Below are 13127 nucleotides of genomic sequence, written 5' to 3' on the forward strand. Positions count from 1 at the left end.
AAGTCCATGCATCTTCATCCCTGGGGAAGGGGCATCCTTCTGGAATTACTGATAAAATTAAATACATTCAAAAATGTAAAACTAGAAGTTTAGCATTTTAAGTATTTCTCAGTTAAGAGATATCATGGATATAATTTTAAAAGGAATCTATCCAAACTAAATCAAAGCCAGTAGCAGAGTCTGGTGAAGATCATGGCTACTCTCACAGTACCCATATGTTGATCACAGTGATGAATCTGATCTCTGTTTCACAGCAAGGGGAGAGTCCTTGCTTTCCTGCACCAGACCCACACTTCAACTCAGATATTTGCTGAGCTGTTACTAGGGACAAAAGCCATTTCACCTAACTTGCATGTATTAAAAGAAGCACAGTTTCAGCATGTGATATTATTATACCTGTTTTATAGAAAAGAGAATTGATTCTGGCATCACTGTTTCAAGGTTTTTTGTATTGTTGGGTTTTTTGTTGCAAGGGTATTTTTGTTTGTTTGTTTGGTTGGTTTTTTTGAGGTTGTTTTTGGTTTTGTCTGCTTTGGCTTTGGGTTTTATTTTTTTAAAGGGAGTGACAAAGCCAGCCTAAGTAAAGTTCTCTCAGAACTGAAATGTTATACCAAGTAGTAATCTTTAGCCTATCCTTTACCTATCCTATTAGTGGGTTTGGTTCTCTTGGGCTTTTATGTCCTAATCCAATTCAGTTAGAAATGCTTACAAGGTGAATTGCTCTGCTCTCTGTTCCAGTGACTCTGCTCACTGTCTCTGCAGGGTTTGTAAAGTAGTTTTGTTTAACGGTAAAAGAGGAATCAACCACATGGACTTAAACCATACTGCTACAGATCTTACTGCTACAACATGAGCTACGAAATGACTCTCAGGCTACTCTTATTAAGTCTTATAAAGATCTCCTATACATCCCCACCACCATTAATGTTACATAGCACAGTATTCTCATTTGCACTACACTGTTCAGTAATCTTGCACCTACGGTGTGTAGGGCAAAACTACTTCCAGAGGGAATTAGGCACTGTTAAGAATTGGTACAAAGGAACGTGACCTACTGCAACAAACTTTTAATTTAAATTACTTTCTGGACTGTCTCAATTTAATATTTTCTAAGGTAAGACATGCAAATAAATTACTGATATTCAAGAACCATCTGGACACAATCCTGTGCCATGTGCTCTGGGATGAGCCTGCTTGAGCAGGGAGGTTGGACCAGATGATCCCCTGTGTTCCAACCTGACCCATTTAGTGATGCAGTGACTGCATTTTTGACAAGGAGGTGTTAATTCCCTTACACTCTGTTGACAGCTTGGCACCTTAACAACAACAACCACAATTCAGTAGAATCTCCTGTATATCTCTATATAATACATCATACTTTTTTCCTGCATTATGGTTCTCTAAAATGATGTAATATATATGTACATATATATGTAAACTAGCAACGTATGATAATTTTTCTGCAGGAGGATTCTAAAGTGAGAAACTGTGAAGATAGGTAACCCTAAAAGGAACAGGGGAAAAGTTAAATTTCTTCATGAGATAGTTGTAGAACATATATTTTGGATAAACAGACAGTTCAGACCCATAGAATAGTCACAGTCACAAAGGAAAGATTCCTTTCCTTGCAGCAGAGGACATTTTGATTTTATCTGATCCATAAAGAACCAAGGACAGACAGACACAGGAGAAAAAAAGGAAAGACTTGAAAAGCAGAAAGCATGGGATTGATTGTGTAAGATTGGACAGAAAATTAGTAACAGATTATCTGCCCACCTGTTATTTACAGACCCAAAAGCTGGTAGGCAATCTATAGATGAAGTGGTCATGTCATGTTAGCAGTTGTGTGTGCCAAGTCTTATGCTATTTTATCCAGTTTAAAGAATTAACACACAAGAAAGTGAACCAAATGAATGCATTTGTCCCTTCAAAATGATTTCAATACTGTGATATAGTCAGCCCTCAGAACTGGAAGGTACATTGAAGCTTAAAAAAAAAAAAAAAAAAAGAGGCTACTGAAAATTAAATTATATTCTTTACAAATGGTAATGATGGCCTCAAAGATACTTTCTAGATTAAGTAAAAAAATGCATGGTAACATAGTCTACATCCATATATTTCTAAAATTACTGATTAGTGATAAAAAAATCATAGATAAGAAATACAGGAACAAGACTCATCAACTGTAACATCCCTGTGAATGCTATTGTGAGTTTCTTAATTGAATTTAAAACGTTTCTTCTCTTTCAGCTAGCACAGTGAGTACTTCCCTATCTTTAATTACTAAATTGAGGCTGATTTAAACAGAATGCTTGCATTTGTACATGACATGGATGTGTACATTTAAAGATATATTTCATCAAGAGCTTGACAGGAAAGTAGTGATTAAAAATATTCAACTTAAAAATTTAAAGAGAAGCTCAAACATTATCTCTAGATTCTTTAGATTAGAATTGAAAATTCTCTAGAAACTCAGCAAAGAAATCTTAGAAGGGTGAAAAAAACCTGAAAACCCAGAAAATTTTAAAAAAATAGGCTTTTAGAATCCAAATAATAGCATTAAAGTTAATGGCTATGGATGAAAAGTAAACCTATTTGTTTACAGAGTGAATTTGCAACGTCATTTTTAAGTACAATCTTTTTCTCTGACACCCTCTAATTTCACTGGAAATGCAATGCGGCTGTTTCTTTTGTGTTTGCCGCCTTATTTTATTAGTTCTTCATAGCTCCTGGCAGCTGCTATGAGTCAGTGTACTGTTTTTACAAAGAGGTGCTTGAAAGACAGCATTAAATTATTGTATAATTGATGCAAACAAAAAGCTAGGTTGCTTTTTTTGCCTGTATTTGCTGACAGGCAAAAAGAAAGTGAAGCTGCTAGAGTTTATAGGGAACATTTGACATCTAGAAACAGAAATTACACTCTGTTCACTAGGTAATGCAAAAAAGCTTTTTCACCCTTTTGAAAAAGAAAATCTGCATAGGGAGTCATTAAATACATGTCTATTTTTCAAGAATTGCACAGAAGGCAAAAAGCACAGGATTAATGACAATGTGAAATGGAAAAATGTCTCTCATAAATCTATGTTCTTTCACAAATGAAATAATATTGTACAATTGACAGACTGACTATTTCCCCCTATATTTTATATGCAGCTTTAAAAACTTCTACACTGGAAAGAAACATCACTGCTAAAATGCCATATTCTTGCTTCTCATTCCACATTTGAGTAAAACAATAAAAATCCTGATATTTGGATCACATTTCAACCAAAAAGTCACACAAAAAAAGTACTCACTTTTTCTTTAGTCTTCTGTCCTTTTCTGCTTGTGTTCCAAGTTTGCCTAATCCCAGAGATTCCTGAGCAGCTGCCTCTGTTTCCATGTAACCTCCTGGAAAACAAAACAAACAAATCCCCCATCATATTTTTTCTCTTCCTGTTGTTCCCCTCCTCAACCCTTAAACTCCCCTCCCACCCACAATCATCATCTACATTTGCTTCCTTAAGCTGTGACATCTGGTGTTTGTGGTGAACATCTCTCACCTGCTGAAGTAAATTCTGACAAGCATTTACTACATGGGAAAGAATAATAGAGAAAAAAATACTTTCTCCTCCTCGTGTTTAGCAGAAATGTATGACAAGAGCACCCTTATCTTCTCTGCCTATTTTTCTTTGCCTCCTAAGGCTCAGTCTTGTGGGACTAAGTAAGCAATGCTCTCATCATTTTTTATTCTTAGTTGAGAAATGTGCAAATGAAATTGCATTCTCCAGAACTGTCTCTACCGTTGCCATAATACAGCATCACCTAATGCAATAGTGCTAAAGTTTTCATTTTGCTTTCATAGAGAGTCTTAGATGTCCTTATCCCTGCAAACTCCCAGAGATGACACAGAGAATCTGTCAGAGAAGTAAAAAGCCTCCTACATCTCCCTTGAGGTGTCTTGTAAGCACCTAAATCCTGTCAAAGTCAAGGGAACTTGAATAACTTACACACAGTGACAAAGGAAGTTTGCAGTAAGCAAGATGTGGACCAAAATAAAATAATTTCATAAACTAAGGGGATGACTGTTATGATGCACATGGCCACTGACATGACTTTCCTAGTGCAGAAGTGGAAAGTGGTCTGACTTTTTTATCGCTGCCCTGATTGAAGAAGACGGGACCTGCTCATGGAGTTCAGTACAGTCTCCTGGCTCTGGCCTCACACTGTCCTCTCACTGTCCTGACTGGTGCTGACACTCCCACTTGGATGGGTACAGACAGAGGCACTGCAGCACTCCTTTGGAGGCTGCCTTCCCCCTGTGCTCCAGTCTGGAAGGTGTGCAACTGGCACTAGAAAGAAGACAACAGTATGGTAAAATGCTGATGATTGACTCTGTTGGAAAATGGCAATTTCTTATTTCACAGCTAATGGATAGTGAACAACTATATAGTGGACGTTGGCATAATAAAAAAGCACAAAATAAATTAAAATATTTCTGTCCTGCTTTGTTGATTTTAATGATAAAATAATTCATAAATGTTACATAGTGAAATAGGGCCACAGCCTTTTACAAGTTAGATTTACGTGTACCTCAATCCAGTGAGAACAAAACCTACTACTGCATCATGCCTATGACATAAACTTAGAAAAACTTGGGTTTAAGCTGTTCTTTTAAAAGAGGTGCTGTTTTAAAACTCCTGTTTGTCTAGACAGATTTTTACTTTATTAAAAGAGGACACTACTTCTGCAAGTCTCACAGTGAGAATGATGTAAACGCATCTCACATATGCAGAAAACATGAATGTATACTTTTTTATTTCATCTGCCTGTCCAAGTCTTATAGAGTCTCACTGAGTGCTTCTTGCTGTCTCTGGATTACATTTTTCATTCTGAAAACAATCAACATACCACACCTTTCTTGAGAGAGCAGCCCTCAGTATGTTGGAAAGAGACAGGATGAGTGCAGTGCAATGAGGGTTCATTGTAAAATGGAGAGTAGTTTGGGCATAATGCATTTCTCCACTCTCCAAATGCATCTAGCCTTTGAATAACTGAGGGTACCTTGTATTGGTCTGTCACAATAAATGTTTCCTAACAAGCCGACCTTTCCATTCGCCATACAGACCAGCTTGCTTGGGCAACTCTAAAAATGCCTGGAATGTATTCTTTGTTTTAGGGTCTAGAATATTTAAAATGTAACATGAGAAGAATATATAAACGTCTAATGTGGTGTTTGTCAAGTGAGAGAAGACTGGAAAAGAAGGAAAGATGAAAAGAAGGAAAGAAGGAAAGTCCACTTGTGCTTCCTGTAGCATTCCTTTTTCCTTCTCCAAAAACTTAGAGTAAACTTGAATAATCTAGAAATCTTGCATCTCAATTCTAAGAAGAATCTCCTAAAGCATGGATCCGGCTTGAAACAATAATGCTAATGGTTTAGCAGAGAAGATAAAATTATAAACGAATAAAATTATAAACTAAAATTCTGGCAAGTTTAAGAGTTGAAAAGGAATAATCTCAGGGTTTAGCAAGGGACACAGAGCAAGGAAATATTTTGGGTAATAGCACAGCTCTGTTGAAATTAGTAATACAAGTCTGGAGGTTTCAATACTGTTTCTTAAATAGGAATATATAAATATGTGCTTTTGAAGAAAAGGTATTTTCCACATTAAGAATGTAAGAAGCACGTGTCTATATTAAATTAGAGTGTTTAATTTAAGCAAGCAAATAAAATAAATTCTTTTATTGATTTTGCAATATATATTTAGGTTATGAAAACCATACAAATATTTTGCAGTGCCATATTGTCCAATAGGAATTTCTATATAAATTTCTGTGATGTAGTATCTTACCACAAAGAGAACTCCTAATTATGCAGCTGCACAGATAGCACATCAGTTGTGAAATTGAGTCAAGTACTACCAGGACTACTCTTTTTTAAAATTCATTTCGTCTTGCAGCTCAGGATATTCTATGATTTTATGATACTGCCATTGAATGGAAACAGCCATTCAATAAATGGTTTTCTATTGATATGTGCAAATAACTATCTGTAATTCAGCTGCTCAATGTTGTTTTAATTTCTGAAAAATATTTTGCTACTACCTTTTGATTAGGTAAAAGTGCTACTGTTTATTTTATAAATGCTAGTAATCCTAATTTGCATAATTAAAATGTGCATTGTACTGAAATCTTTGCTCTTGAAGTAAAGGACGGAAGTCCCAAAAAATCACATAATTGCAAATCACTAACATCTTTTAGCAATTTCCTGACCTAGTATGGGGAATTACAAATGGACTCTACCAAATTCTATTATTAATCATAGAGGGTATTATTAAATTATTGTATTGCCAGATTTCATTCTTCCTTTCTTTGAAGCTGTTATTTCATTTTTGTTCCACATTCGAAAGAACTGCAGGGAAGACAAACACATTTATTGCATCTATCTATAAAAAGGGTCATATGGAATGTAAATGTGGATTTATAAAGTCTAACTTTAGATGCACTCTAGTTATAAATTATCCATCAATGCGGATGGTGGCATACAGGTGTATTTGAAAGATTTGTTTATAGATTCTCATTTAAAAGATGGAATAAATCTGTTTTATTCTTTTCATAGTGAGAAAAAAAAGGGAATTCAGATTACAAATTGAAATTAATTGGCTGGGTTTTTTTCAAGAATACATGATTTTCACAGGCAGAGAGGAGAAAGGTGGAGTATAAATGAGGAACACTCCATTTTACAATTTTACTCTGATACTTTGATCTTAGTACTACCTTTCTTTTTATTCTGTACTACTTGAGCAATGGGTTTGTTAGTTGTGGGTAAGGATGCATTGCAATACAAATGCAGGGTTTTAATTTCAGGCTTATGCTTGCTGCTTAAGTGTTTACAATTACTGCAAGGCCTTAAAATTCTTTTAAAAGTGTTACATGGTCACCATGGCAGTAAAATTTAGTGCCTCACAAATTTGTATTATGTGACATCTGCATGACTAGGAAAGAGACAGTATTTCAATTTTATTGTCACATTTATTCCAATTTAATACTTGTGTTGGCATGTGTTCATATAGACATAACCTATAAAAATAGGCAGAGGAAATTTTTTGCCATGAATTGAATGGAATTAAATAGTCTTGGCAAGGGATAAGGGCAGAAGTAGGAAGCTAAGCACTGCTGTTAGCAGCACAACTAAAAAGAAAGTTATCTTCAGGACATTCAGCTATAGACACTAGAGCGCATCTAGTGACACACTGAAATTTGAAAAGCAACTACACTTAGTTGAGAGGACGTTCTGTACCACATAGGTACACGACTTAAAGCCACTTATTGCTTATTAACTTCTCACCTCCTCTCTATGTGGTTATTCAAGAATACAGTGTTACCATTTCTACCCTAATTCAGCAGACTATTGAAGCACAAGGTTCAGTGAAAAAGATTACTTCAGTAATTTGTGCCCGAACTCTCTTTTCATTTACATTACTCATGGCAAACTCCCAACAAATATAATTGCTGATAACAATGAAATTCAATGGGAAAGCTGTGCCAGACAAAACAGAAAAATGAGCAAATTGGAAACTGAAAAAAAAAAAAAAAGAAAAATTAAAAATGGAAAAATGGCAGTGAAGTGGTAACCTTCGCTTGTTACACTAATTCCTTACTGAGCTGTCCAAGCCGAGCCTTCTCTTTTTTACCAAACAATCGTCCTATTGAAGACTTGATTCCTTTCTTCTTGGGAGCTTTGTGCAGGGAGTCCTGACTGCTGCTGACACTGCCAAGACCAATGCTTTCTGGCTCCAGTGAAGCAGGCAAACTACTGCAAAATGATAATAAAGAAATAGGAAGATAAAATGACAACATTTTTACTTTCTTCTGAGCAGCTCTGCAAATAAATTAATTGGTTATACTTCAGTAATGATCTCCCAACAAGTGAAACAATCACATCTTTAAATTATTTGGCAACATATAGAGCAACAGAAGACTGCACTTTCTCTGTCAGGCAAGGCTGAAAATAAATATTTTTACTTTGCTAAGAACAACTTATGAAAAATAGAGAAGTCAGAATTCTGATTTTATTTCTAGGATTTGTAGCATCGCTGCTTGCAGTAGTCATCAATACTGTACCTCAAAACAGAAACATCCAGCATTTACTTTAGCATTGATAAACATTTTGAGGGTCAAGTAACAGACAGTGGGTAAGGTTTTTTCTCCCATGACATGAGAAACAAAGGAGAAATCAGGTAATTTTGGAATAGTTAAACAACATGATTTGAAAACAACAATATGTGGTATACTGTGAAGTACAGGTTCACGTTACAAACATCTTACCTTCTGGCATCATTGTGGTATGAAGAAGGAAGGGTATGAGTCATCCTGATAGCTCTGGGTGTTGGAGGAGGAGAAGTTTCACATTTGATTGTGGCTTTATCTTCACGCCCATCTTCTTCAACTACTGCAATCTGGGGAGAGACACTCCAATGAGAGTATATTAGCTTTTCAAGAACGTTTCAACATATGCATGAAATTGTCAAGAGGACTGAAGCATGTAAAGTTTCAAGAGCAATTTTTTGAGCAAATTTTAAGGGTTCTTCTTTTTTTAAATATGCTATTGGAAAAAACAAGTGCCTAAATATGGCAGCTTAAAGAACATATTTGAAAGAAATGAGATTATGCTTGTAGAAGAAGTTCATTCCCTTTATGCTGAACAGCTTGACACATTGAAGGTCTAAACATGAAAGTAATTTCAGATGTAAGTGGGTCTCTCACATTAAACAGGAAAATTCAGGTTAACTAAGTTTCTCAGGGATGTAGGAGAGAAAGGGAATACAGGCAAAAACATGACCCCTTTCTTCACAGTGTGTTACCAGAACAGTCAGTACGCTTGACAACAGACATGGGCAAAAAGAAATTTTGTCAGAGTACATAATGATTTATCTTAAATACCATCTTCTGTCATGGAATCTCATCATCAGTGCCAGCTCTGTAAACAACTTTATATTGCTCCAGAAGATTTCAAGGAATCTATCTGTAGTTCCTCCAGCAAGAAAGTGGTCAAAATACATTTGAAGGTAATTCCTTTGTGTTGATACTTCTTTAAAAAGAAGTATTCCTTTAAGTTTGTGCTGTTGAGGCTGCTACTCCAAGATATCACTGGTGGCCATTAATTCTGTGACTCAGCTGTGACCTCTGGAAGCCTTTCTGGATAGGGTTAAAATTATTATGTTCAGGCATTGAATGAAAAGGAGAGGAGGGGATGCAGTTGCTGGCAATGGACCCCAGCAAAGATTTATTTTCCTAAATATCAGAGGAATATGATAAATGTGCCCTCCCAAACATTAAAAAACCCCAGTAACATACCTTTCTCCGATGCTTCCTTAGGTCGCTTGGCTTAGATTGGTAACAAAAAAGACAACAACAAAAAAATAATGAATAATAAATATTATTGAATCATAAAAAATGCCTCACATTTGTTGTTCCCACATTCATGAAGTGGGAAGCAAAGATTAATTTAATTATACACTTGATGCAATAACATACAATAACCCCTGAAAAATTTCAGGGAAAGTAGGTTTGGGGCTTTTTTTTTTTTCCCTAAAGAAACACTTTCCTTCAATTTCATAAACTTAGCAAAAAATTGGACATTTCAAGCCTGTAGTAGCACTTTCTATTTTTGAGCTTTCATATAAGTACTTTATCCCCAACGTTATCCCCAACACAGAAATTTTTTTTAAGTTTCATCAAATACTATATATATATATTGGTGTCCCACCAAATAAAACCACAAAATATCATCACCAAATACCATGCCTGAAAAAATGCCTGGTATTTTCAGGAAATGAATACATATTCACCTATCTTCTGCAGTGTTACTTGGCAGTAAAAGACTGCTAGAACGGGTCTTGTTCAACCCCTTTTGCATTTTTATTTTTGATAGATTTCTCATTCATTTAAGGAAAGCTGAATGTACTTTGCAGAATTTATTTGCTCCATGGACCCAGGCTGTGGAAACTCATGCAGTCTTCTTCTCCAGTCAACCAATACAGGGCCATTTGGTAATTTGAGCTCTAGAAATCAGGCTTCTACAAACTTCTTCCCAACTCAAAGTTTCACTTAGAGGATGTCTGACAGACTTGTGTCTGTTCCCACTCAGCAACGAAGTGATATTCAACACTGAACTCCTGATGAAACAATGCAGGGCAGAAATGTCCTGAAATGGCTGATGAAGCTGAGCAAAACTCTGGGCTGGGCTGCTGAGCACATAATGGGGGGATGCTTCTACTGCTTATGGTAGGTCAAGAGTTCAACTGCAAGTCAGACAGACACATCCATCTGAGTTTTAGCACAGTTAGAGCTCGATGCCAGTGATACCACGGCAATCTGAATTGCAGAGGCTATGCTGTCATTTCATGTTTGAATCTGATGAACTTACTGACCCAAAGCTAGAGTTTTCAAATCCTGGCAACCAGGCAGTGCAGGTGTCTGCTGGTGGGGCAGTTCAACCATTGCCATTTTACCCCAGCCAGACTGCTTGCTTTGAATGGCTGGGGAAAGGGAACTGGACTGTGCATTTGGGAAGGTGCTGCTTTGGTGAAGCAGGTGGCAGCACAGCAACGTGCAGACTCACCTCCTCCTCAATGACCTGTGAAACCAGTATTTTTGTTTCTGCTGTTCAGCAGTGGGGACTCGGGGCAGCATAGAATAAGTTATGATTGCCTGCCTGGACCTCCTCCCTGCTGACCTCAGATCCTAAGGTGGCAGCAAACACCATGCTAAACTGGGAGGAGCAGAGGTGGGTATGAGTAGTTGTCAGTTCCCAGGAAAAAGGAATACTTGGCTAGATGATCATCAGCAAAAGTCCCAACTCCCAGCTGAGAAGAATGAACAGCCAGGCTTCATTTCCAGCTGCTCTTAGCAACCTTTTCTTTTAGGAAAGGCTCCACAGGGAATCAGTGTTACTGCTCCCCAGGAATGGACCACAAGGACACATTAGTGACATTATGATTATCAGAGAAAAAGCAAATAAAAAACGGGCTTATGCATACCTTATTCTATTCCCTGCATGAGATCAGCAGAGTGGGCTGCTTTGTTTGTCCCCTAGTATTTAAAGGGATTAATTCACCCTGCCTCCAAACTGGTTTGTAGCTCACAATGAACCCTGCATCTGTGCTCAGATCAGTATCAGATTCGTACATCTTAAATATGTTGACGAATACTATCTTCAGATATTTGACAGATGTACTGTTTCTTTTTGTCTAGGATCAAAATTAAATTCCTTGCAAATCCCTTTCCAAATCAAACCAGACATTTTTGAATACGTCCTCAAAGATACAACAATGTTAGAAATTATTTGCACACTAATTTCATGGCAGCTTTCTTTCTATGTGTAAGCCAACTGTAATACTGAAATACATTAGTTAAATGAATTAGTGGAAACCAAAGAACTTATTTCATTGTGCATGATAAATGGTCATGCAGAATACATAAAAGTGCTGCAAATATAAAAGAGTATACCAAATATAAAAGCATATCCAAATTATCATATACAAGAAGTTGTGGAATGTCTTAACTTTCCATTAGTAAACATTTTTTACATGCAAGTAATTCCAATGATCAGTTCTGTTTTTTATTAATTCCATACTCTGTGTGCTGTAGGCCCTTGGTAAACCTATCACTATGCCCCCAGTGAATCATGCAATGCTCAAAACCCCTATTACAAAGCCCAAAGACACCAAATGTCTATATTCTAGAGAATTTTCTATCTGTATGGATGATGAAGATGTGAATGAAGAATTAGAGAGGTGAGCCAGTCATACAGTGAAAAGATTAAGTACTTAATACAAGAAATATCACATCAAATACTGTCATCATAAGGTTTCTTACCAGCGTCATAACCCCCATTCTGTCCATCTCCCTGGCTGGACTGCGAGGGGTGAGCTTGGGAGTTGAGTGTCCACTGGGAGGAGATGAGCTTGCAAGTGATGATGCTGTCACTGAGCCAGTAATGGAGGTACCTTGGTGGACTCTGGCTAGATTTAAGCCTTCCAGACTCACACTGGCCACTCTGTTCTCTATCTCTTCAGCACGCAATTCCGTCGACTCTTTCTCTTCTTGGATTAACCTTATTAAAGAAAAGAAGAATGCTCTTGTTGTATTTGCCTCTTTGTATCCCCAGAGCAAAACTAGAAACCATTTCATTTCAAATGAGATTTGAAAGTAAGGGCAAACAAAGATGAATATCATATATAACTAAAAAATACCCTTTTCCAACATTATTTTCCTAATCACCAATTATCAATTATTTTTCTCAACTCCTCCACCCTCAAAACCTGTTTGAAGAATGTGTCCAACAGCAAGACTTGATGTATGACATTTCAGGAATATTGATTCCTTTGAAAAGGGGGTTTAACAATCCGATTTACCATAGACAACTAATTCCAAGCTTACGTTGGCTTCATCTGATTATCTTTTGCTAAATTACAAAGTTAAGAGTCAAATGAAATTGGGTCTTTAAGAAGGGAATTGCTAAAATAATCCATATTAATAAAACCAGAGAACATGCAAAACAAATTGTCTGTTATACCCCTAAAATTTGATGAAAAAATGATAGCTGTTTCTAAAGCCCTGTGCTTTTAAATAAATTTCATTAAAATCACTTTCTTGTTAGCAAACAATGTAAGCTTCTTAAGCATCTATCACCTCAACAGGATGCTTCCATTGGGCTCTTTAGTTTTGTTTTTCAATTGTCATTGCAGCTCCAATGGAAAAAAATTCTTTAAAATAAAGTTTTTGTTTATAAGTCCTTTGTCCATAAACCTGTGCTAGGAGTAGTCTTTTTTTGGCAAAGAGGATGAAAAATTATAAGGGATCAATGTTAGATGAGAGAATATGAAATCTGGGGAGGCTGAAACTGTGAACCTGACTTTTTTGAGTGAAATGAAGAAAGTACAATAAATAAAATCATAATATACTGAAAATAGAAACCAAAGAACTCCTATGCTGTGATAAATCTTCTTCCTTAATATCCATTTCAGAGTTTGTATAAAACACCTACAGTTCTTTTTGAAATAATGCAGGGAAGAAACTTAAAGGCCAGTAATATTTTGAATTATAACAATGTTTTCCATTTTAGTAAATCCTGAATCACCTTG

At 36.4% G+C, this 13127-nt stretch overlaps 1 protein-coding gene across 4 annotated transcripts in view; it reads right to left on the bottom strand.

Annotated features, from left to right (window-relative positions):
- The window catches only part of PPFIA2 (PTPRF interacting protein alpha 2), a 293356-nt gene that overhangs the window by 32782 nt on the left and 247447 nt on the right, over nt 1–13127 (bottom strand). For 3 of the 4 annotated variants that reach the window (XM_066183312.1, XM_066183316.1, XM_066183315.1), the window contains 5 exons: nt 11860–12097; nt 9337–9366; nt 8308–8438; nt 7641–7795; nt 3297–3390 (listed from right to left, as the gene is read on the bottom strand). In XM_066183312.1, the coding sequence (XP_066039409.1) occupies nt 3297–3390; nt 7641–7795; nt 8308–8438; nt 9337–9366; nt 11860–12097 (648 nt within the window). The remainder of the gene's footprint in view (nt 1–3296; nt 3391–7640; nt 7796–8307; nt 8439–9336; nt 9367–11859; nt 12098–13127) is intronic. The other variant, XM_066183313.1, reaches the window with a different exon arrangement.

The sequence above is a fragment of the Chamaea fasciata genome, unplaced genomic scaffold (assembly GCF_029207755.1).
Source record: "Chamaea fasciata isolate MVZ Bird 193981 ecotype frontalis unplaced genomic scaffold, bChaFas1.0.hap1 SCAF_5, whole genome shotgun sequence".
NCBI lineage: Eukaryota > Metazoa > Chordata > Aves > Passeriformes > Sylviidae > Chamaea > Chamaea fasciata.